The sequence below is a fragment of the Brachypodium distachyon genome, chromosome 4 (genome assembly GCF_000005505.3).
Source record: "Brachypodium distachyon strain Bd21 chromosome 4, Brachypodium_distachyon_v3.0, whole genome shotgun sequence".
Lineage (NCBI taxonomy): Eukaryota > Viridiplantae > Streptophyta > Magnoliopsida > Poales > Poaceae > Brachypodium > Brachypodium distachyon.
In genome coordinates, this window is record NC_016134.3 from 7,827,883 (window position 1) to 7,853,586 (window position 25,704).

At 43.4% G+C, this 25,704-nt stretch overlaps 2 protein-coding genes and 1 pseudogene across 3 annotated transcripts; 2 read left to right on the forward strand and 1 right to left on the reverse strand.

Moving 5' to 3' along the window:
* Positions 1–3,381: 3,381 nt before the first annotated feature.
* LOC100831875 lies at positions 3,382–9,487 on the forward strand. Its single transcript, XM_010239028.3, has 4 exons — positions 3,382–4,475; positions 4,639–4,803; positions 5,730–8,845; positions 8,949–9,487. Exons 2-4 carry the CDS (start codon positions 4,786–4,788, stop codon positions 8,950–8,952), a joined length of 3,138 nt encoding a protein of 1,045 aa, XP_010237330.1. The 5' UTR covers positions 3,382–4,475; positions 4,639–4,785; the 3' UTR covers positions 8,953–9,487.
* A 238-nt stretch (positions 9,488–9,725) lies between these two features.
* LOC100832172 lies at positions 9,726–25,456 on the reverse strand (annotated as a pseudogene).
* On the forward strand, positions 11,442–19,018 carry LOC100831472 (serine/threonine-protein phosphatase 2A 65 kDa regulatory subunit A beta isoform). 2 transcript variants are annotated; one of them, XM_003576993.4, is made up of 13 exons: positions 11,442–11,595; positions 12,330–12,742; positions 12,945–13,191; positions 13,954–14,066; positions 14,172–14,251; positions 14,401–14,542; positions 14,628–14,708; positions 15,206–15,310; positions 15,938–16,120; positions 16,897–16,989; positions 18,273–18,412; positions 18,485–18,551; positions 18,635–19,004. In XM_003576993.4, exons 2-13 carry the CDS (start codon positions 12,350–12,352, stop codon positions 18,752–18,754), a joined length of 1,764 nt encoding a protein of 587 aa, XP_003577041.1. In that variant the 5' UTR covers positions 11,442–11,595; positions 12,330–12,349; the 3' UTR covers positions 18,755–19,004. The 2 variants fall into 2 exon arrangements, with proteins under 2 accessions (XP_003577041.1, XP_024319423.1); XM_024463655.1 differs by lacking the exon at positions 11,442–11,595 and having other exon boundaries at positions 12,350–12,742; positions 18,647–19,018.
* Positions 25,457–25,704: the final 248 nt, after the last annotated feature.

Here is a 25,704-nt window from a genome sequence, read left to right on the forward strand (position 1 = left end):
GAGGCTCCACTGCTTTGTTTGGCGGTACATGGCCTCGCGGCTGCTGCCCTGCGTGGCAGGAGCTGACCGGCCCCCCCGCATGTGTTACCGTGTAGATGCAGTCGCAGAGGAACCGGACGAAGGAGTTGCTAGAAAGGGTCGCTTGCGAAACCAAATGCCAAAACTGGTCTGTCGGAATTGCCGAAAGGTGACACGTAGTCTTTTTCGTCATCTAAATGTGGCCGAAAGGTGACACGTAGTTTTTTTCGCCATCTAAATGTGACCGAAAGGTGACACGTAGTCTTTTTCGCCATCTAAATGTCTGACCCAAGCTTCGTGACAATACTAAAGACGGAAAGCCCCTAGGTCCAATGACATGGACGGAAGGGCTATGCATGGCGCTTTAGGACGGGATGGTTCCGTTTTCATGGAGAGACAAGGCACCTTCCGTCGATGGAAGGCGGAAAGAGACTGCGCGCTGATTAATCTTAATCACAGTGCAAATATGCGATGACATCACCGGCTACTGTGTGCACGCGGAATAAAGCCAGTAATCCACCACATGTTGGAATCACGTGCAGTGCAAATGCAAAGCATCGATCTGCACACCTAATTTCTCGTGTCACCGTCGATCAATGGTGTTGTGTAGCTATGGCAGTATATATTATATGCATGTCCCCATGCCAGAAATGAGGTGTTAATTAATTAGCATCCATGTATTATTCCTTGTTCTGTACATTGATAAGTTGAGACGACATGCATGCTGCTGCATGCATAACATCCATGCATGCATAATTAATATGCAGGATTCCTTTCCGCCTTCTGCATTGGCGGGTGCGTTGTCTTCCTATGTACCCACCGGGTGAGAAGAAAATGGGCCCATCCTGACGTAAAGCGGCCATGCATAGCCCTTCCGCCCATGACATTGGACCTAGGTGCTTTCCGCATTTTGCATTGTCATGAAGCTTGGGTCCGGCGTTTAGATGACGGAAAATGCTACGTGTCGCCTTTCGGGCATTTCGCCAGGCCAGTTTTGTCATTTCGTTTCGCAGGGGGTCATTTTTGACAATTTCATTGTCCAAGGGGCCAGTTGAGTAAAAAGTTCGTCACAGAGATGCAGAGGCCTTGATGGAGTGTGTTTGACCCGGACTTCTTTTTCGTTCAGCGATGGGAGTCTCTTGCTTCGGGCCGGACCACATGGCGCACGCACGGAGTCTTGTGATGCCAAGCGGTTCGCGCGTGGGACCGGCTGGGGACCCGGCACGAGCCGAGGTTCGACTTGCTCGAAGTTGATTCGCCCAGGGACGACTCGGCCTCTTCTGTTCGTGACGGATCTGGTAAAATCACAGGTATGGAGGATGACGCTGGGAGCGCAACGATGGAGACTTCGGTTGATGCAGCTTGGATTCGCTTCGCGATGGACAAATTCCACACACCACGTCGGAGCTGCCGCTATGCCGTGGTAGATCGCGATGTTGTTGATGTAGATCGCTGAGTTGCCGATCCATGATAATGAGGCCGACGAAATCGTGATTCCAGCACACGTCGATTCCCACAAACGGCGCCAATGACGAAGTTCCACTTCGGCAATGCCCATGTTGAGGAGCTTTGTGTTTAGGGAGAGCGACATGCGTGTGTGTTGGCGATCCCGTCTGCTAACAAGGACACAGGGGACACGATTTACCCAGGTTCGGGGCCCTCGATGAGGTAATACCCCTACGTCCTGCTTGTCTGATCTGGTATTGATGGAGAGATTACAAGTATGCCGCGGAGGCTATGGTGTGTAGATGAGATCTCGCGAGTGCGTCTAGGCGGCTTCTACGAGGGACTGTGTCTCTCGGGGGAGAGGGAGTTGTCCTCCTTGGCTCTCCCTCTTGGTCCTTTATATATGCAGGAGGCCAGGTCTCGGGTAGAGTCCAAGTCGGTTACATCATGGAGATATACTATGTTTAAGTTTACTTATCTTGACTCGCAAGATTAGGCATCAGGACTCCTGTAGTCGTAGTAGGCTCCCGAGTGGGCTTCATGGTGTGCCATAGTGGGTATGCCAAAGATGAGGACCCGAGTGGTCATAACTTGCTCTCATCGACAAGAATTCGCACGCACGGTCTACCTGGTGGTAACTGCTGCTAGTTTCTACGCGAACTTCTCTAAATAATTTGAACTGACTTGCAAAAACTAGAATATTTCTGGTGAATCAAAACAACAAGCTCAGCTAGCCCAGCAAAGTTAGGATAGAGTTGCTAAGCAATAGCTTGGTCCAGCTACGAACCAAACGCACCCTTGGCTTCTACGCCCTTGGGGAGATTCTGGTGTAACACTTTTTATCTATACGAATATATTAAATTGGAGTTGGTGGTGATGGTATGGGCGTCGGTGTCGTACGTCACTTTACCAAAATTACGGATATTCCACCGCTCACGACCAAAAATCAGCCCGAACAAAAATCCTGACCGACATCGACCCGGCAAGCCTCCTGTCGGTTCCCATGGCACCCTTCCCCGACTTGCCTCCCCCGCCCACCGCCTCATCTCCCTAGCTCCCTCTTCCTTTGCCCAGCCACCTCCTCATTGTCTCCACCGATGTCATCTCCCACGTCGGCCACTAGACCGAACTCTCGCCGCATCGCACCTCGTTGGCCTGTTCTGGCGCCACCTCCGTCCGCCGACCGGCGCCTCTCCTCCGGCTCACCGCACTCATGTTGCTCATCCCCCGCTGTCGTCACTATTTGTTTCCCTCAACGAGTTCGTTCAGTCCCGTTCTTTACTCTAGATCGGAAAAAAAGTCCCCCACCTACGCACAAGGATGTGCCTCCTCCACCCCTCTTGGATCAGATCGCATCCATCTCCAAACCAACCTCCCCTCCACGACCCCAAAACACATCCATCACCAAACCAACCTCCTCTCCTTGATACCAAAACGGTAAGGGGCTAAAGGGGTCTTGTCGGGCATTAATTAATGGCAGCGGTTTTCAAAGGAAGATCAAGATGATGGCAAACGAAGAATTTATGGGCAGTATCCGTTCGTCAATCAGTGAGGATTAGTTTTCCAAGTTTAATTCGGAGAGAAACGACCGAATTGGTGGGATTCAAACCCATAGCGCCATGGCTGCACTTGCGTCTGCGTGCCCTTCTCTGTTCGTGATCGTATGCCAGGAGGAAGACGAAGAGAAGCCTTGTGCTGGGTTGTGCAGCGCTCGGCCAAGAGATGAGCCAGAGGGAGAGAGTTAGAGAGATGGGGTGGACACTTGCGATAGCATATAGCATAGCCTCACGGTAGATATACGCATGTTATTTGTTCTAAGCAGGTGTGTTCATGAAACGTCAAACTTTAAAATTCCGTAGCAACCCTTTGGTGTTTTTTTGCTAGTTGATTAATAAAGGCCGTGTTTTGATAAAAAAAAAACCCTACGAAGTACACCGATTTTCTGTGTTCTGCGATTTTCATTTGTTTTTAAACGATGCTGCGCTTCTTCGTTTCCCAGGCCAGCCGTCCAAATCCGCCTCCGGCGCCGGACTCGATGCCGACGGCCGCAAATTCTATCGCCGCATGCTTCTCCCCTGACCCTCGTGATTCCGTCTCCTCCTCCGGCCGGGACCCAAACCTAGCTCGGGTTCGCCCGGAGGCGTCCACGTACGCCGGCGAGCTCCGAGGCGGTTTCCCTCCTATGTGTCCTGCGCCCGGAGGGGCGGGGCGCGCTCCCCTCCGGCTCCAGCTTCACCGTCTGGTTATTCTTCCAGCTCTGTAGTTGTTGGACGCTTGGGCCTCCAATGTTTGCTTAATTTAGTTACCTTGGTATGTATTGTCGACATTGTTGCCCTGTGCTTCAGATTGGTCTGGGTAGGAGTTCTGATTTCCTTGCCTCATGCTTTATAAGTGATCCTACTTCTTTGTTTTGTTTACAGATATACTAGATTTTAACTTTCGGTTGCTTTTACGTTGTTAGTACTATTACTATGTCATTAGGACATGAAAGTATTTCCCACCAAGAATATTGTTTGTAGAAAACTGCAAGTATGAATATTGAAATCAAGGGAGGGGTAATAGTTTACTCCTGAGCTAGTTTTTCTGTTGCTGCTTTACTACATGGTGTAGGGCACCACCACACTGCCAAACATCATCGTGTTATCTTTAGCACGAACTACTATGGAAATCTTTAGTTTTTTATAATCAATCTTTGGAGAAAGCAAAAATAGCAGCACATTGCTTCATGTTTCGGTAATGAATAAAGAGAAAGGGAAAAGGTGGCAGAGATAATCAAATTAAAGGATCATCCTGTATGGAGGCACCAAGCAAATGGACCATGTGCCATTTGGAATGAGAGAGGAAGCAAATTGATGTGTTCACAGCCTAAGTTTTCAAAGCGTGCGTGCAGTTTCAGAGGGAAACCATTTACTGCTGCATAGCTTGCATTTCTTCTCTAATTCAGGGAATGCGCTAGCAGTACAGATTTCAAAACGATCTACTCTTTCAATCTGGTCTCATCTACTGTCGAGGTATGCACTCACTATCTACTAACAAACACAAGCATCTCCTAGCTTCCTTTCAATGTGCCTCTTACTGTTGTAGCAAAAGTTTGCATAACCAGCACTATTGATTTACCATTGTGAAGCATAAATATAGCATGTTTACATAATTACATTGTTGTTGTGTATGTAGGAACATGGCGGCGAGGTATTTTCATATGATGGGTTAGATTGGTTATGCTGCTGTCGTCCTCTCTCCGTCTACCATTATCTTCATATTATGGTTTAGCTTGATTATGCTGCTGCTGTTCTATCTCTGTCTTCGATAAAGGGATTCAACATGAGTCGTCATTCATTGGTAATACTCTTGTGCATTTTACGTTGATGCATTCTGTTGTGCATTTCATGATTGTGTATGCTAGTTTGAGTCATATATGTCAGAAGACTAGAAGAACGCTAGACCACTATAATTATTTTCGCCTGTGAAGTCATGTACAATTAATGATGTCACATCTCGTACTCCTAGTTGGTTTTTTTGTTTCCACTTTCCAATTGCATTTGATAATTTCCTGTACAGAAAACGAATTGACAGTGTGTTTCTCAGTTGTTTTTCTATGCCTACAAGTTCATCTGATGCAACTCACCAAATATTAGCTCAGAAACTAAGTTCATTTCTTCAAAAGCAACCCCCAACTGGAACAGAAGAAATGCAAAGTATCCGGTGAAAACCACCTCTACGGTTTAAACTGTGAAAACTCCATCGAAAAAGTTCAAACAATTCTCAAAAAAATTACATATGTTAGAAAAGTGATGTTTTATATATGTGTAAAATTTCAAGTCCAAACTGAATTTCGTTTGGTAGCAGCGAAAAAAACAAATTCTGCAAGAATAGTGGTCTTTCAGTGTTTGACACTATTCATTGTAAATTTCTCTTTTTAATTCCTTCCAAATGCTTTTGATGTTGAACTTGAAATTTGGCAGGTTTGTAGAACATCACACTCCCAACATATGGTAGTTTTGTAGAATTTTTTTTAAACTTTTAAACATGGTTTTTATGAAGTTTGCACGGTTTGCACCGAGTGGGGTTTTTCAGTGGATACTTCGCCTAGTAACTTATCCACATGTTGTCAGTTGGTTCAACAAACTAAATTTGTAGACTTGTAAATGAACAGACCAGACATAACTAGCAAGACGATAGACCAATAGACAATAATTAAATGCCTGAATATTTCTCACTGTAACTATGCCGCAGGTTAATGACTTGCTTTCTTGTTTTTGCTTCAGAAAATTTATGCTACAGATGTTGATGAAGCTAGAGAGCATATATTTCAATGTGTTCGGAGAATGCCCCACAAGGCCATATATTTTGATGGTTGGAATGGATTTGGGGCATCTGTTGTCCTTAGATCCATAGCAGAAGTGCTTCCATCTAGGAGAACCACTCCAGAACTATGCTTTGACAGAGTAATTTACATAGATTGCTCAGAGTGCAAAAATAGAAGAGCAATTCAGAGGGCAATTGCAGAGGAACTGAAACTTGACAGCTCAGTAGTGGGCATTCTAGATAGGCAAGATGAAGATGATGATTTTGGCGGAGTTGATACAGGCTCGAGGTATGAGATAGACACTGTTGGACAAGTGATATATCAAGCCTTGAAGAACAGCAAGTTTATGATGATATTTATTAATGGAAGTGATGATGAGGTTGACATGGGTGCCTTTGGTATTCCTCCATTTACAAAATTCAGCAACAACACAATGATATGGACCTTCAAAAGAAGCTTCCTGACCATGCACCGCCACCAATATGAGATAGAAGATAAGCTCAGACACACTACATTTTTCCTCTACTCCATATTAGTAACAAGTTCACAGTTTCAAGCAATACTTGGTGAAGAGGCTGCTACTATAGTTGCCCGCAATCCATCTATGCTGGGCATCGATCCAACAATGGTCATGGAATGTTGCCTCTACAAGTTATTTCTGCACTGTAATTTCCACCCCGCCACTAGATTTGATTGGGTTGCTCATGCTTCCAACTATTGGATATGCGACCGCATCATGCAATGGGACATAGCAAGGGATATTATTCATGCATTGCATAGAGAGATAAATTGGAAGTGTGATAGTTCTTTGCTTGATGATGTGCTTCAGAAGTTCATGAAACAATTAAGTCCTCCCTTTTTGGTACTTAAAGATGATGATGTCTATGAAGAAGGGACATACCACTGGATTTCAGTCACATCAAGGAATACAAAAGTATGTGGCCTACAAACTATACCTGCAGACACATCATCTTTCTTCTTGGCATTTGAAGGACCTTATTACCCATCAACATTGCAAAATGGTTTGTTTGAACATGCCAGCAAACTTGGTGTGTTAGTTCTCTATTGTAGTGTCTTCAATTTTGCATCACCTCCTTTCCTGAAGTGTCATAGCCTTAGGTTCCTTGGAGTGGACCGATGTGAAGATGGAAATACAGATGAGGGAGAGGATCATATAGACTGGGCATGTTTGTATAGACTACAGGTGCTGGACCTACGTTACACAGACTGGAATGAAATCTTATCACAAGAAAGGATGGTTCTCATGACAGACATCAGAGAGCTAAATATCGAGGGAGTCGACTGTTGGCAGTATGCAGCTCACCTACAAGGGTGTCTGCCTAACCTTCAAAGGCTCCGGATAATCAAACCAAGATGCAAAAGGCAGATCTCAAAGGATGTTGACAATTCCTTTGTAGATAAGACAAGGATGGAAATACTTGATTTGTCAGGCAACAGTGACATGAAAATTCTTCCAAGAAGCCTAGCAAAGGCAGGTAGCCTTCAGATGCTTGTGCTTGATGGTTGTGATGAGTTGGAAAAAGTTGTTCTGCCTGATGGGCTCCCCCCCTCACTCAATACCTTCAGCTTTGATGGCTATGGACCAGCTTCCCAATGGACACAGACTATTGAGCTACCTCCAAACCATTGTCGTCTGCCTACTGCAGTAGATAATGAGAAGGATATCAGTGTTTCCAAGATCTCCCTCGCAGGTTGCACACAATTGGAGAACCTGTTCCTGCGTGGGCTACCCAATCTCGTGGAGCTAGACCTTTCTGGAACTGCAATTAAAGTGCTTGACTTTGAAACTATGGTGGTGCACGTCCCAAGGCTCAAGCGACTGTTTCTAATAGGATGTGTGCACCTTCATGCTATAAAACCTTGGTGCAAGCGGGGTAACTCTGAAATGCTGCCCAACCTGGAGTTGTTGTGCATAGATACACGAGCTGGAATTGGGTGTTCTCGGCCATCTATCAACAAGAACAAATCCTTCAGTTTGCAGGTGCATGCTGTTGTTGAAGATGCAAGGCTTGCTCGGTCCCTTGAGTTTCTGATGGATTTTATGGGCGACTGTGAGGATGTTTATTTTAATATCCATATCAACTCCTCACCTATGTATGCTGGGGTTTCTCAACTTGAAGCAAGCTGCAAGGGTAAGATTGGTGCCAGTGATCAAGTGAGCATGCAGCAGCTGGTTCCAGCAGGTTGCTATGATGACGTCCTTAGCATGGTTGGCGATCCCCCAATCAGTGCCCCGACGCAGACCTTCACGCAGCCTCCGACTGTGATGTTGGATCGACATATTGAGATTGCTCAAGGGAGCCGCTGTGTGGAGAGTGAACTGGATGGTTGTTTAGGTCAACTGATTGATTACTTTACTGAATCCCTGCATGTGCACGATGTCTCAGTAAGTGCTATTATGCCTGAATTACATTGGGGGCGCGCCCTTAAGCACTGCTGCGTGGAGAGGTGTCCGAAGTTGGATCCTGTCTTCCCTTCCTACTCTGCATTTGATAGTCTGGAGACCTTGTGGGTGTCGGACCTCCTAATTGCCCGCTGGATTTGCAGTAAACCAATTTCACGCTACCGCTCCTTGTTCAGAAATCTGCAGCACTTACACGTGAGCTCTTGCCCGAGCCTCCAGTTCGGGCTACCGGCAATGTTCTCCTTCCCCAGCTTGGAGACCCTCCATATCATCCACTGTGGTGACCTCAAGCACGTCTTCATACTGGATGAGAAGTGCCCGGAGGAAATAGCCGCCTATGGTGTGGCATTCCCGAAGCTGAGAACCATCTACCTGCACAACCTCCTGAAGCTGCAGCAGATATGCCAAGTCAAGATGGTGGCACCTGCACTTGAGTCCATCAAGATCAGGGGATGTTCAGGCTTGCGCCGGCTGCCAGCTGTGGCGGCCCGGAGCCAACTCGAGAAGAAGCGTACAATTGAGATCGAGAAGGATATCTGGGACGCGCTAGAGTGGGATGGGGTGGAGGCTGGCCACCACCCCTGCCTCTTTGAGGCGCCCGTGCACTCGAGCTACTACAAGAAGAAACTGCCTCGGGTCTCCGTGCTCAGGTACTACGCGTGCTAATCATTCCATCATGCTCAAGTTGTATGCTACCACTTAACACCGATTCCTCCCCATGCTTTGCTTCTCTGTCTCTCTCGCATCACGTAGGTGAATGCTTCTTCCCTCAAGACGTGTGAGTGATGGATGCTCCAGGTCGTGCTGCATGCTGCCGAATATGTTTGGTTTGTTTGTGCGCTTGCGTGGATTGTGCTAGCCTGTGGGTTGCTTGCAAGGTGCAACTATGGAAGGAAGATTTGCAGGTGTATTGGTGATGGATGGACGGATCGATCGCCTCTCACTGCTGTCCTTGTGTGAGGTATGAGCTTGTGGTGGTTCCTACTTTTGCGCCAGTGAATTAAAAAGGCGGCCAGGTCTGAGCCTGAGTGCACAGACCGTGCCGATGAAGTGCTGCTTGTGATTGAAGCAGCTAGGTGTGCCTGCGGGCACCCACCTGACTGCATTCGTGTGTGGCTTTGGTGAGTGATTATTGTGCTTTTGGTGAGTAATTAGGCGCCAGCAGCCTGTGTATGGGTGTGATTCTCTTACGAGAACGTATTTGTGATGTATTTGAAGGAAAATGTAGCTGGTTCTGCCTGCGTGCTTGTTACATATGCTTTTGAAATAAGCAGCGGATGTACTTGTTTGCCGGTCGTTGCATTTACTTGGCTGTGTTTGAATTGTTGTGGTGCTTGCGAAGTTTGTTTACTGACATAGCCAGTACTACTGTTTGGTAATAGTATATGTCTGCTATGTGGAATTACGCTGTTATCTGTCAGTCTGGAGTGAAGAAACAACAGGTTTTCCAGCTGAATATTTGCTTCTCCAAGGGGACGAAACAGGCTACAGGCATGCGCATGAACGATGACACTTGCAGGCTAGTCTGCCAAAGAGAAACATAGCAAGCATTCCGATTGGCTCAACTGTAGGCAGCATACAAGAGCAGTGATCATCAACCTCACTGGATAGAAATTCTAGTTACAGGACGACAAGGACTCTAGAACTACAGATAATGGAACTTGCTTTTCACCACAGCGTATCCATCATTTGGCAAAAGGAAAATTTCTTAATGTAAATAAACTTAATCAAGAATCAAGGTATTAAGAGTAGGTGTATCCAAGCCCTCGATGTGAGATGGATGTGAATCACTATATTTTTGACATTGGCCACACCTAGAACTGTACCCCAAATGTGATCTATAGGCCTATAGCGATGTCCCTGCCGTATGATGATCAGTAGAATGGTGTAGGTTTCCGCTAGCCAGCAGCTTAAATCGCAACCTGGACCTGAAACAGGTTATGCAATTTTGAATCACTCTTTTGCTCCCTCATGTAATTCAGAAGAGAATTTGCATTGCATGTTTGTCTTTTTTTTGTGTGAATTGTTTTGCTGTACGTGGAGTGAGAGTGACATAGAATGATAGGTTGTATGAGTCCAAGGAACTTTATGCAGCCTAGGTATTGAGTTAACCAGAAGAATATATGCCCAGTGATCTGACCAATAGCTCTGACGAGTAACTGTATGAATTCAAGGAACTTTAACAAGTGGCGTGAGCAACTTGTTACCACAAGTTATGACGGAGATCGTGGCCATGAGTTCCTAGCTCCAGCAATACAACAAGTACAACTGAATCCCAATTCGACTAGCCAGCAGGTAACCCAATTTTTTATCCCCTGTGTTTTCCTAGCTTCCCCTGACCCTTAGCTCAGGTTATTTTTCCTCACTTCCCCGCCAGCGGCCAGCCACATGACGGCATACAGGCTGCATCCACTAGCCAAATCGGCAAATCAGCACAGATCGAGAGCAGTAGACGAACAGGTCGCCGTTCCCGCACACGAACAGCATAAATTGGCAGAAATCGGCAAATGAGGACAAACGGGCAGAAATCGAGAGAAGCGGAGACAGAGCGGGGGGCCGTCCCCGCAAACGAACAGCACCAGCGCCCCAAGAGAGCCGGCCGCCCCCGCCCGCTTCTTGCCTCGCCTGCCGCAGGAACTGAATCAACCATGTACACACACCTCTACAGCAGGAAAACCACCACAGACGAACTACCGAACTGCGCATCATTTGCTCACCCGAATACAGTGACCCACTCCTCAGCATCTACCTTCCCTTCGCTTGCCGCCGGCTCCGTCCTAGCCGCCATCGTCGCCCGGGTTACCAACGACTGTGCCTCCGCGGTTGGAGGAGGGTGAGGAGTGCAAGCAAGGGCGAGAGCATGTCCTTGCGGGTGGGATCCACAACCCATCCATGGGGGGGACCCGGGGGCGGAGCAGGAGACCTGCCGCGGGAGCGATCCCATCATGGCGAGCGGCGCGTGGGAAGGAGGAGGACGCGACGTGACCGGGAGGATATCAACGACGGTGGGGTCGGGAGAGAATTCGGGGTGGCGGCTTGGCGGAGGCGGAGGCGAAGCGAGAGGTGGCGCTGCGGTGCGGGATGGGAGGACGCGAGCACGGGGCGGCAGCCGGCAGGAAAGACGTGGAAATTGCAGAAAGGCCTAGTTTTTTTTTTTAGAAAACTTCAGTTCCCTCCGCAACTTGGGCTGCAGGTTGAATTAGCAAAACCTGAAGGGCTAAAGTGCAAAAGGGTAGCCTTCTTCCATTTATTATTAGGGGTAGATTTGCTGCTTGGTTAGTTTGCCCAGCCCTCCCCATCTCCGAGCCAGCCCCCTCGCTCCGCGGATCTTCTTCCTCCTCGCGCGAGCGCCCGAGCCCCCTAGCTCGTCTTCCTCCTCGCTCGAGCGCCTCCACCGCAGGTTAATCTCCCCTTCGATTCTCTCGCTCCCGACCGTTTCTCCTCCCATCACCCCACGAACGGATTCCGCCCTTTAGATCCCCGTTTCATAATCTTCCCCAATTCGTAACTGAGGCAAAAATCAAGGTAGGGCGGCCACCCTACCTTGCCCTACTGGGTCCTCCGCCCGTGGTAGTGATTATGTTAGTTCGTATTAGTTTATCTAATCCACTGGCACAACCAGCAGAAGTTATATGGTCTAAGCATTGGTTGTAGATCTGTTGATGGGAAAGGATGGTGGTTCTGTATCAAAGAACTTTCTAAATTTTGACCGCTAATATGCATGAAGATATTTGCATTCATATGAAATATTGGTTGATTCCATCAAAAGTACTCCCATCATTTTGTTTCTCTTATAATTTTACATCTATCAGTTTTGATATATTGCTGTGGAAGTAATGGTCTTTCTTTTGCGGGAGAAAGTAATGGTCATATCTCATATGTTTGCATTTGGAGCAGTTTCATTGTCCAAATATATGTCCGAACCAAGGTAGTAATATTTGATATGTGTAGCATCTGAAAGCGGTTGGAGATCTGGTTGATTTACTACCTTTATAAACTGCTCATCGGTTTGATCGCGCAGCAAATTTTGTATTATAGGAAATAATTCTCTCAGTCTCTCTACACATGCACGCACAGAGTGTGATGTTCAGTTCTGATAACCACATTGTCCTAACGTTCTGTCTAATTATACAGTTGTATTCTCGCTAAGCTTGATGGCTATGGCCGATGAGCCTCTATATCCAATTGCTGTACTGATAGATGAGCTTAAAAATGAAGATATTCAATTGCGCCTGAACTCCATCAGAAGACTTTCCACAATTGCACGGGCACTTGGGGAAGAAAGAACCAGGAAGGAACTGATTCCCTTTCTCAGTGAAAACAACGATGATGAAGATGAAGTGCTTCTTGCAATGGCAGAAGAATTGGGTGTGTTCATTCCTTATGTTGGTGGTGTAGAGCATGCTCATGTTTTGCTCTCACCATTGGAGACGTTGTCTACGGTGGAGGAAACATGTGTCCGAGACAAAGCAGTCGAGTCGCTGTGCCGTATTGGTGCACAGATGAAGGAAAATGACATTGTTGACTTCTTTATCCAAGTAGTAAAGGTAAGACATTTATAAACGGTGCAAATTTTTATCAAGTATGCAGTTCTGCCATTAGTGATGTATCTTGCGTTCTGTGGGTGTGCTCCTTGCCCTCATTATTATATTTTCTTTAATAGGACATATATTTGCATGATATTTCTAGTACTTCTTTTAAATATGGGTATCTATTTGTGTTCAATTAACCGGGCTTCACTCTTTTCAGAGGCTAGCGTCTGGTGAATGGTTTACAGCTAGAGTATCATCATGTGGTCTCTTCCATATAGCGTATCCAAGTGCCACTGATCCGTTGAAAGCAGAACTTAGGACCATTTATGGCCAGTTATGCCAAGATGACATGCCTATGGTCAGAAGGGCAGCTGCATCAAATCTTGGGAAGTTTGCTGCCACAGTGGAACAGAGCCATTTGAAGACAGAAATAATGTCGATATTTGATGATTTAACACGAGATGGTACTTTCTTATGCATCTTTGATGTACTATTTAATTGAATAGTAGTTGTGTATCAATCCCTGCTTGAACAGTTCAAAAAGTAGAATAAAATATATGCATTGCTGATTTTGCCGTCTATTTTGGTTCCTTGTGTTTTTAATCAAGATGTGTCTTCATCAAACTATATTGGAGATGATCATCAAGGGGTTCTGTGTGATAGATCGATTCAATTAATCAGTACAAATAGCTGATTAACTGACCTTTAGAAATGATACCATCTTGCATTGATTAAACCAAGTGCAATGGTTATAAGTGTATGGGTGTTGTGCCACTTCACATTTGGCTTTGGCGTGGCTTCTCACTGCTTAATACGTGTAGTTATAATCTGATGCAAGTGGCTTATTTCCAACTTCATTGTAGATATTAATTTAAATTATTTTTGGTAGTTCCATTTTTTTTCACAAGGCTACTTATGATTTTGAGAGACTAGAGGCCTGAAACCAAAATTAACATGCTTTGTTGTACCTTCTTCAATGTTAACATGATGTTATTTAATCTGTGCTTCAAGATATCAAAATAAACTCTTCAAACTTGTAGCCCATTCTTTTATGCTTCAATATACAAAAAGGTCAATGTTTAAGCCCTAAATGAACTCCTGATTTTTTTTGTTTAACATTAACCAATCGAGACATTAATTGCATATATTGTCATATACATGTTTTGTTCATCATAAACATTTTGATTACATATTGTCTAACAGGGTTGCTGGATTTCATTTTGCAGATCAAGATTCAGTACGTTTACTAGCTGTTGAAGGCTGTGCTGCTCTTGGAAAATTGTTGGAACCCCAAGACTGTGTAGCACATATCCTTCCAGTCATTGTCAACTTCTCCCAGGTACAGTATCTCCCATCTCTATAAGTGTTATTGGAATGGAATAAAATTTTGTGAATCCTTGAGAATCATGGTTACTTAGAATTGCTTCATTATCTCCTTTGGTAGGATAAATCTTGGCGTGTTCGCTATATGGTTGCCAATCAATTGTATGAGCTATGCGAGGCTGTTGGCCCTGAGCCTACAAGGTTAGTAGTCTTTCATCAGTTGCAACATGGGGCAAGTCTTTTTTATATTTGTAAAGGACACTTCGACATACATGGGGCAAGTTGTTGTGTATATATAAATAGATAGATTTTAACCTGGTTGATTCATGTCTTCATATGGTTGGTGATAGAGTGGACCTGGTGCCTGCATATGTTCGCCTTCTTCGTGATAATGAGGCTGAAGTGCGTATAGCAGCTGCCGGAAAAGTTACCAAGTTCTGCAGGATATTAAGTCCTCAGCTTGCAGTTCAGCACATTCTTCCATGTGTCAAGGTTGGGGCAGAACAGTTACTGAACATGATTTGTATTTTGCTGCTGTTATTGTCATCAGACTAACTCTTTCCAATCCTATCTGCAGGAATTGTCATCGGATTCATCTCAGCATGTTCGCTCAGCTTTGGCTTCAGTGATTATGGGAATGGCCCCTGTCTTGGGGAAGGTACGAGCAATAATGCAACTATCTTTTTTCTTGAATTGCCTTTTCAGTGTTGCAAACATGTTTACACAAACAAGTTAATTTTCTTTTTACACTTGAATTTTTTTTTTTGTTTTCAAGAGCTTTTAGTCTTACGATTCTTTTCACAGAATATCATAGATATCTGTTTCCATTGTCTTAATTTCTACTAAAACTCTAGTGAGGCACGCTTAACTTAAATTGTTATGCCAGAATCAGCAAGTTAGCTTGAACAATGTAGATGGGGTTCCTGTGAGGAATTCAGATCTTGCTTTGTGTTCCATATGCACTGGTTCATTTGCCAGTTACATTTTTCCTTCCCTTTACACTTCTTGTGACAAATCCAACTTATTGTTCCACACAGCTGTGTGATACTGCTACTGCAATTATCTGTTGACAATAGCTTCTGGTCTTTTTAAAATTACTATAAGCAATTCATCACCATTGGGAATCTGATGAACTTGACTTGTTGCTTTCTACAGGATGCTACCATTGAACAACTTCTTCCTATTTTTCTTTCTTTGCTGAAGGATGAATTTCCTGATGTTCGACTCAACATAATTAGTAAACTTGATCAAGTGAATCAGGTCAGTACCAGCTTTTTCATTGTTTTATTTTGCCTTCTCTCCATGTTCCTCAATAAGGTCAGTGCTATTATTTTTTTCTAAAGTGGGCTTCCCTCGTGATCTTTTTTTCCCTTGCCACCAGTGTAAGTAGGTTGGATCTGACCATGTTGCTTTTCCACAAATACGATGGCTCTCTGCAAGAAGTTAACTACGTAGTACTAATTAAGTGGGATGAGTCAGTGTTGTCTTCCACTTGCCCTAGGCCTTTTACCTTCACCATTACTGGTCTAAACAAACACATCGGAATAGAATAATACGTACTCGGTTCTTGAATACATGTCATTTAAGCATTCAAATTTTGTTTGTAAATATATATCATTCTACCTTTTTGAGACAACTTTACACTGATTCCCCTCTTGCATACCCTCTCTTTGTCTATTCCGATGCCATTTATTAATATGGAGTAAATGTAACACACAGCTTCCAAAGGTATTTAGTGGGATATAAATAGTATTAAAGTCTTTTACCCGTGTCTTGGTTGATTTGTATTTTTCTAAAACATCATGCATTCAGAAATGGAGGAATAACAACTATGCCCCTCCGTTAAGTTTGTTTCTCATATCGACTGATACTATTGCAATCTTTCAGGTCATTGGAATTGATTTGCTGTCTCAATCTCTATTGCCGGCCATTGTAGAACTTGCAGAGGATAGGCATTGGAGGGTTCGCCTTGCAATAATTGAGTACATCCCTCTGTTGGCCAGTCAGTTAGGTGTTGGGTTTTTTGATGACAAGCTTGGGGCACTTTGCATGCAATGGTTGGAAGATAAGGTATGTGCTATCCTGAGCTTAGGTTCTTTGGCAAATATCATCATCTCAAACATACTACTCCAGCCATGAAGATGAGATAGGAGCTTCATAATTAGCAGGTTTCCTGTACATGTTTTTCCTTATTTTACCAGGAATACAATGAACCTGATATTCAGTTTTAGTGAAAACCCCAATTTCATTCCTAAACATTTGCCTCCTGCCTTTTAGTTGGCTTGCATATTTTGCCTGGATTGATACTAAATTACTAGTAAACAAAAGGAATTTTTTCTTTCAAATAGCAGTATGCCCAGGTATTACACTGACTGACACAGGGAGATCCTTATAGGAACTTTAGTTGCACTAGTTTCACGAAAGAAGTTATTCCACAGTTATGAAAAATTCGCTGCTAATAATGTAGTACGCCCTCCTTCCCAATTTACATGTCGTTTTAGTAAAATCACAAATACCAGTAATCTATATGAAACACTAGAAAATTGGCATCTTAGGTATTAATTGTGTGGCAAAAATCGCTTCGGCCGTGTGCACTTTTCCTGTGCCTCCTCCAAGCACGCATGCAGCGCTTAATCAATTCATGCAGGCCCACTAATCGCTCATGACCACTAATCGCCTGCATGCAGCCTCTCCCAAGGCAACATTTGAGCTACCCCTCATCTAAGAAATCAATGGGCACATCAGCCAGCACTAGTACGACACATAAAATGGAAAAAATAAAATAAAAACCTAAGATGACATATAAAATGAGATGGAGTATTTGTTAACCAGAGTTTGGATTTCAGGTTTTTTCTATAAGAGAGGCTGCTGCGAACAACTTGAAGCGCCTGGCGGAGGAGTTCGGTCCAGAGTGGGCAATGCAGCATATTATTCCTCAGGTTCTTTATCTACTACATAATCACTCAGACATTATTTTTGCATCTACTAAAGCAGTAAAGGTGGTGGACAGTTTCAAATTTCAATTATTGCCTATTGGTTTATGCTAATATTATTTGCATTATTTTGTTGTCTTAGACCCTGGCTATAAAATGCGTACTTTTTGTAGAGGTGAAGAAATATAGTTATTCTTTTGAGTAAATTGAACCCATAATTCTTAAGCATGTTTGGCCCAGTTAACTGGGTAGAAACAATGCATAGACTGTATATCTACCAATGAAGACATGCATAAGTAGTTATTTCTTTTTTACCTTTTTAGTCCAAAACATCCCAGTGTGGCACTCTCTGGTTGTACTTGTGTGAGCACCATCACCACCTTCACCTACTGCAGTTGCCTGCTTGCCTGCCGTCCTACCCTCCACCTCAGGAGACTGCTTGCAACACCAACCTACTGGCCTGCCTCCATGGCTCCATTTTGAACTCCTGCTACCCACTGCCCGACAGCCCGAGCCTGACTAGACTTGCTCCAACTTGTGCCGGCATGCCTTGCCATTACTTGCTCTCAGGCTGAACATTGATGATGTAGGAGAAGGGGTCAATGCACTATGTATCAACATCAGTTGATCATTTCCAATGTTGACTTGCCTGTGCAGTCACTCTAGAACTCCACTGGGTACGGGTGTGGCAGCGATCGGTGATATATTACACTGACATGTGCCCAATCATAGAAAAACAATTTTGCTGCAAGATATGGCTTAATGAAGGCATATTGAAATAAATCACCATAGTATGTTGGTTGAGCGCTCTCTTTGTTCTTCCAAATTCTATACATGTTAATACTTAATTACTCCCTCCATTCCTAAATGGAAGAAGTCCTAGTTTTTTTGTAAGTCAAACTTCTTAAACTTTGACCAAATTTATAGAAAAACCTACCAACATTTACGACTCTAAATTAGTTTTATTAAATCCTCATGATATATATTTTCATAGTGTACTTATTTGACATTCTAGATGTTGATACATTTTTCTATAAATTTGGTCAAAGTTTAAAAGGTTTGACTTACGAAAAAGCTAGCACTTTTTATATTTAGGAACAGAGGTAGTAGAATTTAGTGGTGTAGTAGCATGTACAATATCTGTTGTGTAGGCGTGCAATTTGTATTTTTATTAGTGGAGAAGGTCGGCTTTATTAACAAGTAACAATGTTATTAGGGGATTCCAAGAACCACACAAGATGACATGCAATTTCTGTTAGCCCTCAAAGCTTACATGTTCCATTTTCTAGGTGCTGGAGAAGATAAACAACCCACATTATCTGTATCGCATGACCATCCTGCAAGCTATCTCATTGCTAGCCCCTGTCATGGGGGTAGAAATAACATGTCAAAAGCTGCTCCCTGTTGTCATTAATTCCTCAAAGGACAGGTGACTGACACAACTTATGGACAAAACAAATCACTTGAAGCACTTGCTGATGTATTTCTTAAATTTTTTTAGAGTGCCGAACATCAAGTTCAATGTTGCAAAAGTTCTGCAGTCGCTTGTACCAATCATCGATCAATCTGTGAGTTATATGCGTACTTCAATTTTCTAGTCTATAGTTCAGTTATGGGTTTTTGGGGAATATCATGAATACTAACTTTGTAGGTTGCCGAGAAGACTGTGAAACCTTGCCTTGTCGAGCTCAGCGAGGACCCTGATGTCGATGTAAGATACTATGCAAACCAGGCCCTTCAGGCATGTGACCAAATCATGATGTCAAGCTAACTAGCTGTCCGGTGTGAATCTATTACTATCTTAGTCCAGTTTTGGAATACATGTAGTTTGTCTTCTAGGTTGGAGAGTTCTTTCTAGCCAGAGTAACTGACCTATGCTTCCATGTTGATAAGGGATTATTCTCTTCTATTTATGTTGTTACTAATGTTATAATATTGTGTGTTTACATGGTAGTTTGTGCTTTGCCACTGGATGTAATGTACCTCGTGTGATCTTGCTGAATGCAACAATTTGCCGTTGATTTTGGCCACGCAATTTGCTATGTTATTTTATCTTGGCAGTTCGAGTAGCTATAGTAGATTTAATACGGAGTAAGAAGTATAAAGTACTACTACCTCTGGTCCTAAACACAAGTCCTTAAGTTTGACATATTTCATGGTATTAATAAAACTAATTTAGAGTTGTAAATGTTGGTAGGTTTTTTTATTAATTTATTCAAAGTTTAAGGTCCGTCTATTCCACAGGCGCCTGATTTTTGTGTTCAGAACAGGCAGGCGTCTGTTTTGGGAATATAAACTGGTTTTTGTGTTCTAAACAGGCACCTGTTTTGGTGATAAAAAAAACAGGCGCCTGTTTTTTGTTACAAAAGCAGGCACTTCTTCTAGGCCATTGATCTAACATCTAATGGACTAAAACAAAATGAGAGCATCTTGTGAATTTCCCTCCAAAAAAGAACAATAACAAAGCCTGTTTGATGCCTTGAACCCAGGAGCTACCTTTTGCAAACTGATAGCTTTGGCGCTAAAAAAACCAGGCCTTACTGTAGCCAAACGACCAACAAACGGTGACAACACAAAAGGGACCAGAGCATGGTTCAAATCATGATGCAGAATTGTGGTTCTGGTCTATCTAGGACTTACCTATAGATTGGCATTTTGGACAGATTGGCATAAGCTATGGGATTGCCCTATCTGGGAGCTACAGTGACACCATCCAAACCAATGCAATTGCGTTTGATGTGGGTGTGCAAAAACCTCCTAATTGCAATAAGTAAAAGCTACAATTACACCCATACAAATCCCAAATTTACAAAAGAAAGGAAAATCAAAATAGAGGTAGCAGGCTGAACACAAAGGAAACTTACTAGATTGAAGCTGGAATTGTGCACTTAAAGCTTTGAAAACTATCAAATATTCCAAACCCCCAAAAATAAGGCGTTGGAACGGAGTGCGGGGAGTACAAAAATTGCAGTAGCTTGAAGCTAGAATTGCGCCATCCCAGATCGTACATTCCTAGCTGCTGCTATAATTGCACCCAGAACATAACAATCTCATTTTACAATTTAGAACTCATGAAACATCCCAAGTACACGCATAAGGCATCGGGGGCAGATTTGCATAAGCTACAGGATTGCAGGAGGTTGGATCTAGAATTGCGCCATCCCAAATCATGCAATTTTGGTTGTTGTGTAGTGCAAAATCGTCTGATTGCAATAACTACGAGCTATAATTACACCCATAGAAAATCCCAAATTAACAAAAGATTGCCTTGGGAATGAATTTAGAAACTGGGTAGCTAGACACATATAAAATGAGTAAAAAATGAGCCCAATAACAAGTTTATTTTACAAAAGCTATCAAACATCCTAAAGTACACACATATAAGCATTTGGACAGATTGACATAAGCTACGGGATTGCCATATTCTGGTAGCTACAATTACACCATCCAAAGTTCCAAACCAATGCAATTGCGGTTGATGTGGGTGTGCAAAAACCTCCTAATTGCACTAACTATACGCTGTAATTACACCTATACAAATCCCAAATTTACAAAAATTGACTTAGGAAATGGGTATGTTAGGAGATTAGGATAGCTGGACACAGATCAACTTAGTAGATTGAGCCAAACAACAAGCTTAAATTACAAGTTTAAAAGCTAAGAAAAATCCCAAAACACACAAACAGGCATTAGAACAAGATGCATATACTATTGCACTAAGTTGAAGCTAGAATTGTAGCATCCCAAATTATGCAATTCTCGTTGCTGAGTACTGCAAGATCGCCTAATTGCACTAACTACAAGCTATAATTACACCCAGTCAAAATCATGAAATTACAAAAAGAAAAAAAGGGTTGGCTGTGTGCAACAGAAACATCATAGCTTAACAACATCATAGGTTAATATGTAAGATAAAAGGCTAAAACGAAGGATCTCTAAAAGTAATAGAGGCAACTCCTAACGGACGTAGCAAGGAATAATGGTAGAAATATACTGTTAACAATGGTGTTGAAGGTAAATAAACAGAGTTGCACACACGGATTGCATTCCCGTTGATGCACTTTAACAAATTTGGTCTGAATTCCTAGTTAAGTACACAAAATTTTCTCAAAAAAGTTAAGCTGATAAATTTTTTAATATATGTTCCTAGTGACGAAGTTCGAATAATGAATGAGGTGTTAACTTTCAAATCACCCAGCAATTAGGAGCGTGGTACATGCTAAAACATGAAGACTAGAAACCTGAGTGCTCAAAGCACAGATCAAATAGTTCAGATGCAAGACATTACCTTATTGTAGGCCAATGCAATGGACACAACACCTCTCATGAGATCCACCCACCAAATTATGACATGAATGACCAACATCATGTAATTAACAAAAATATATTTCTACAGGGGCCGAGCTGCATAGGCATATATATTTCTACAGGGGCGGAGCTGCATTAACAAAAAGTTTTTAATGGTAGCTATGTGCTTAATAAGGCTAATGCATCAGGTTGACTAGGAAGTGTGCATCAGTTTCACGTCTGTTCCAGCTCCGCCCCTGTATTTCTAAGAGGACATAACACGTGTAACTGTTGCTAAACAAGACACTCGCTTGCTGCCTAATAGAGATCTTCTCGCCTGGAGATTTTTTTTTGTTAAATTGGATAGATAAGATAGTGGGAAAACAAAAGCTGCTCTTGCAACCAGCACCAACGCTACAATAATGGAGCTCAAGGCGACAGATTTCATTGGGCTACATGGCACAGGAAATTTGTTAGCTCATAACCCTCTATGAGGACATATGCATTATTATCACACATTATTATCACACACACACACACACACACACACACAGACAACGGGGCAGGCAGATGGAGAGCATACCTATATGTTTCACTAACAATCTTCCACTTCTCCATATCAAATGCATCCATGCCGATGTAGAGAAACAGAAACGTCTCAGATATGAATGACAATTTGGCGAAGGCATGCCGGTTGTGCATACAATTACATAAGCATCACCAAAGGTCAAATTATGGAGGCACATGTTTTCTGAGAGAAACCATGCAGATACACTTACTTGGTTGTGACCCTGGAACTTTCTGTCATATTGTGCCAGGTATAGTGCGACATTACAATACCACAGAAAAACAAAACTGTGAGAATACCACTTAAATCAGGCAACTGCCAAACAAAGGAACCAGTCGATACAATTAGAGCTAGCTGACAGTGCTGAATCATGTAATATCATTGTATCAATATGATTTGATAATGTTGGATGCTTACTTCAGCCAGCATGTAAGATAAAATAAGCCATGAGCAACATAATAGAAACTTCGCGATCAGTCGAGTGCCTGGAAAGAATGCCAAATTAGATGAACAAGTAATAGGTGAAATTAGATCTGTTAAGTACAAACCTGCCGAACTACAGTTTCTTGATGATACAAGCATTGAGAAGTCCAGTCTGCAGTTATAACACACTTCAGTAAGAAAAAAAACTTGACAAAGCAAAATGTGGGAACATGACAGAACTTACAGCTAGTCCGAGAAAGGTGCTCGTGCCGAACAAATAAAGGAAACTGCCAACAAGTTGTAAGAATATGAAGCTACTGAAATTTGCAAGGTCAAAGTTCTGGATTGCATCGAACAACACAACTGATGTTGCATCGTTGATAAGAACTTCACCAAAAACCAAACTATAAAGGGTGTCTCATCTTGGCTTAAACCTGCAAGGTGCATACAGAGTCCGTAGCAGAGAATATTGCCCCAAGTGCTGAAAAAGTTAACATCTAAAAGGAGTAAAAAGCAAGAGCCACAGATATGCAATGGAAATGCTTGTACATAGGCCACCAAAATGTTTATACTTCAGGTCAGAGAAACTCACCTAGGAAGTCTCCAAGCTCAAGGTCACCTATGTTCAGCTTTAATATTATCCCCATAGCACCTGCAATAGATTGCAGCAGTGAGACAGTTGAGCACAGAGCAACATGCTGAGTAAAATTTGAAAAGGGAGAAAACCGACCGCGGGATATTATACTGAAAGAGATCAAGGTCCCAGCTACAGCAAACAATGTAATAGTCATGAAGTTGCGGAAGAATTCTTTCTTCTTCACTTGGAACCTGGATTACAGAGAGGGGAAACAGAGGAATTATGAGTCATGCAACACTTGTCTACTTAAAAACAAAAATTCAGAAATGTAACTGGAGAATAATGTAGTATCAGTGTATCCCTTGTTACTCTAAAAAAATACTGTCACTTCCAATGATAAGAGAACTGAATTTCTACTTCAGAAAATGTCCACAATCGTATTAATTAGCAAAATTAATTGCGAGCCAAAAAAGTAATTACATGATCAGCTCCACTGAACTCCCATAAAATTAGCACATGCAGATTATCGTGCAGTTCATTGATTACTATCTCTCAGTTACTTTCCAGAAGAAATATTATGAGTAATCACATAACAGAAACACGATGACGTTATTCATACTAGTATTGCAAAAACCACATACCCTGCATTGAAAATGATGGGCGGTAGCAGATAGATGAAGATGAGGTCCTCACTGAACACCAACAACCAATGCCACTGGTTAATAATCCCTCTGCACCCACGTTCCTCAGCTCTCTTTCTTTCTCCCTCCCTCTGCCACCACACCACGTTACTCACCTCTCTCTCTCTCTCTCCGGTACCTCACGCTGGTGAAGCAGCCCCTTGCGAAGAGATCCTGCTGCACATGTTGTTCGGCCGCCGCCCTTGAGAGAAGCCCAGACGTGGACAAGGAGGGGATATGAAGGTGGCTAGATCTCCACCGTCTCCCTCGGCCGACCTCCACCGTCGCAACCAACCTCCACCTCGTACTCCTCTCCAATCCGTGGTATCAAGAGGAAGGCTAGATTATGTAGTTTTATTTTTGGATTTTGTGGTTCCTTCTTTGAATTGAGAGCATGGGCAAGAAGAAAAATACAGGAATTTTTTTGAGAACCTTAGTGCTTTAGGTAACTTCTAAAACTTGTTTGATCTACGTACTTTTATTATTTTTTGATGCTTTAGCCAAGTATCTTGTTTGATGTGCTAACATACGCAATAAGATTAGCATGTACCATGGATACATGACGAGGTACTAAGTTTTGTCGATGCTTCTACTATGATTTTCTTTTTCTGTTACATGACGTAACATAATGTACTTACAGAGGAAGTACTAAGTACTGACAAGATAGAAGTCCGTACTCTGATTTTCTTCTTGATACATGTGATTGATGTAAACAATCTTGATATTTTGACGAGGTAATTAAAAACCGATAAGATACATGTGTACATTAATGTATCCGGCGCCAAAGGAAACAAAATAATTTAGGAAAAAGTTTGAGAAAGAAAAAATAAGTGTGTACCAGACTGACACAAAGGAGAGAGAAGCGGTGGAAAGAAAAGCTGTGAGGGGTCACATCGAAAAAAGTTGTGCCCAGCACGAAATAGTACTCCATGTTCGGTAATAATCTCTCTCCAATCAAGACACGGTAACCTAATCAAGTAATGCATGTCTCAGCAGACTTCTAGGCAAGATCCAACGGCTGACATGATGGCGGCAAGGTGGTAGTACCAACTCGGCTTCAGGCTTCCTTTGGACGTAGATATTCAGAGGCTTGGAATTGAATTGAGCTGAATACCAATTCCCCAGGAAACTGAATTGGACCTGAATTCGAATTCTGTTGTTTGGCTGCGCATTGAATTGGCACATGGAATTGAAATGAAACGCCAATTCCAATTTTTGTTTGGATGGACAAAGTTTGGAATTGTATACTTATACGAGTACGAAACTTTTGCCTTGCTGTACATGTATCAAAATGAAAATGAATTCTTAGTGCATCAAATTAAAGGCCCGACTAGAATTCCTGTTTGGACGGACAAAATATAAATGAATTCCAATTCCTGTTTGGACGGACAAAATATATGCATATATTATGCATGTAGCATCGAGTTGTACATCAAGCAAATTTGAGCAATCAAAAAATACACCAACCTGGCAGCAGGCTGAACCGATTACAAAAGGCAAAAAATCCTTCGTCTCTTCTCTTCCTTCGTTTTCTTCAGTTATGAGGGAAAATTCAGACATGGTGCACCGTAACACACAGAATACTCCCTGACGTTTGGAAGGGGTTGCTGCGACGGGGAGCACGCCATGCATGGTTGCAGGCGGAGCTTGGTGCCTGGAGAGGGAAGGAGCGCGGGGTTCTGCTCTAGGATCTGGAAAGGGAAAGGGTCGACGGTGGCTGGAGAACTGCAACAGAGAGGGAGGAGGGAATGGGGGAAGAGCAGGATTCTGCTGTGGGGATCTTGAAGGGGAAGGGGCCGCGGTGGATGGAGAACGGGCGGCCGTGGCAGAGCGCGGCGTGGACCTCCGGACCCGGGACTGAAGGGATGCGGTAGGTGGGAAGGGGGCGGGGATGGGGGCGAGGTTGCCGGAGAACGGGCGCAGGTGGCAGTCTGGCATAGCGTGGCGTGGATCTGCGCCGGTTGCTGCCGTCGACCGCCGCGCGCCCTCGGCCGGCAGTCGCCCGCCCAGTGTGCTCGCCCCTCTTCTTTCCCCAATTTCTTCTCTGCCGTAAGAAAACGCTTCGGGAAGGATGCAGGATGAATTCTGGGAAATACGGAGCTCCTGGGGTCGGAATCGCGGGACGGACGAGCCATGCGCTAGAAAAACGATTCGGAATTCGTTCCCATTCCGGCCATTGATTCCAG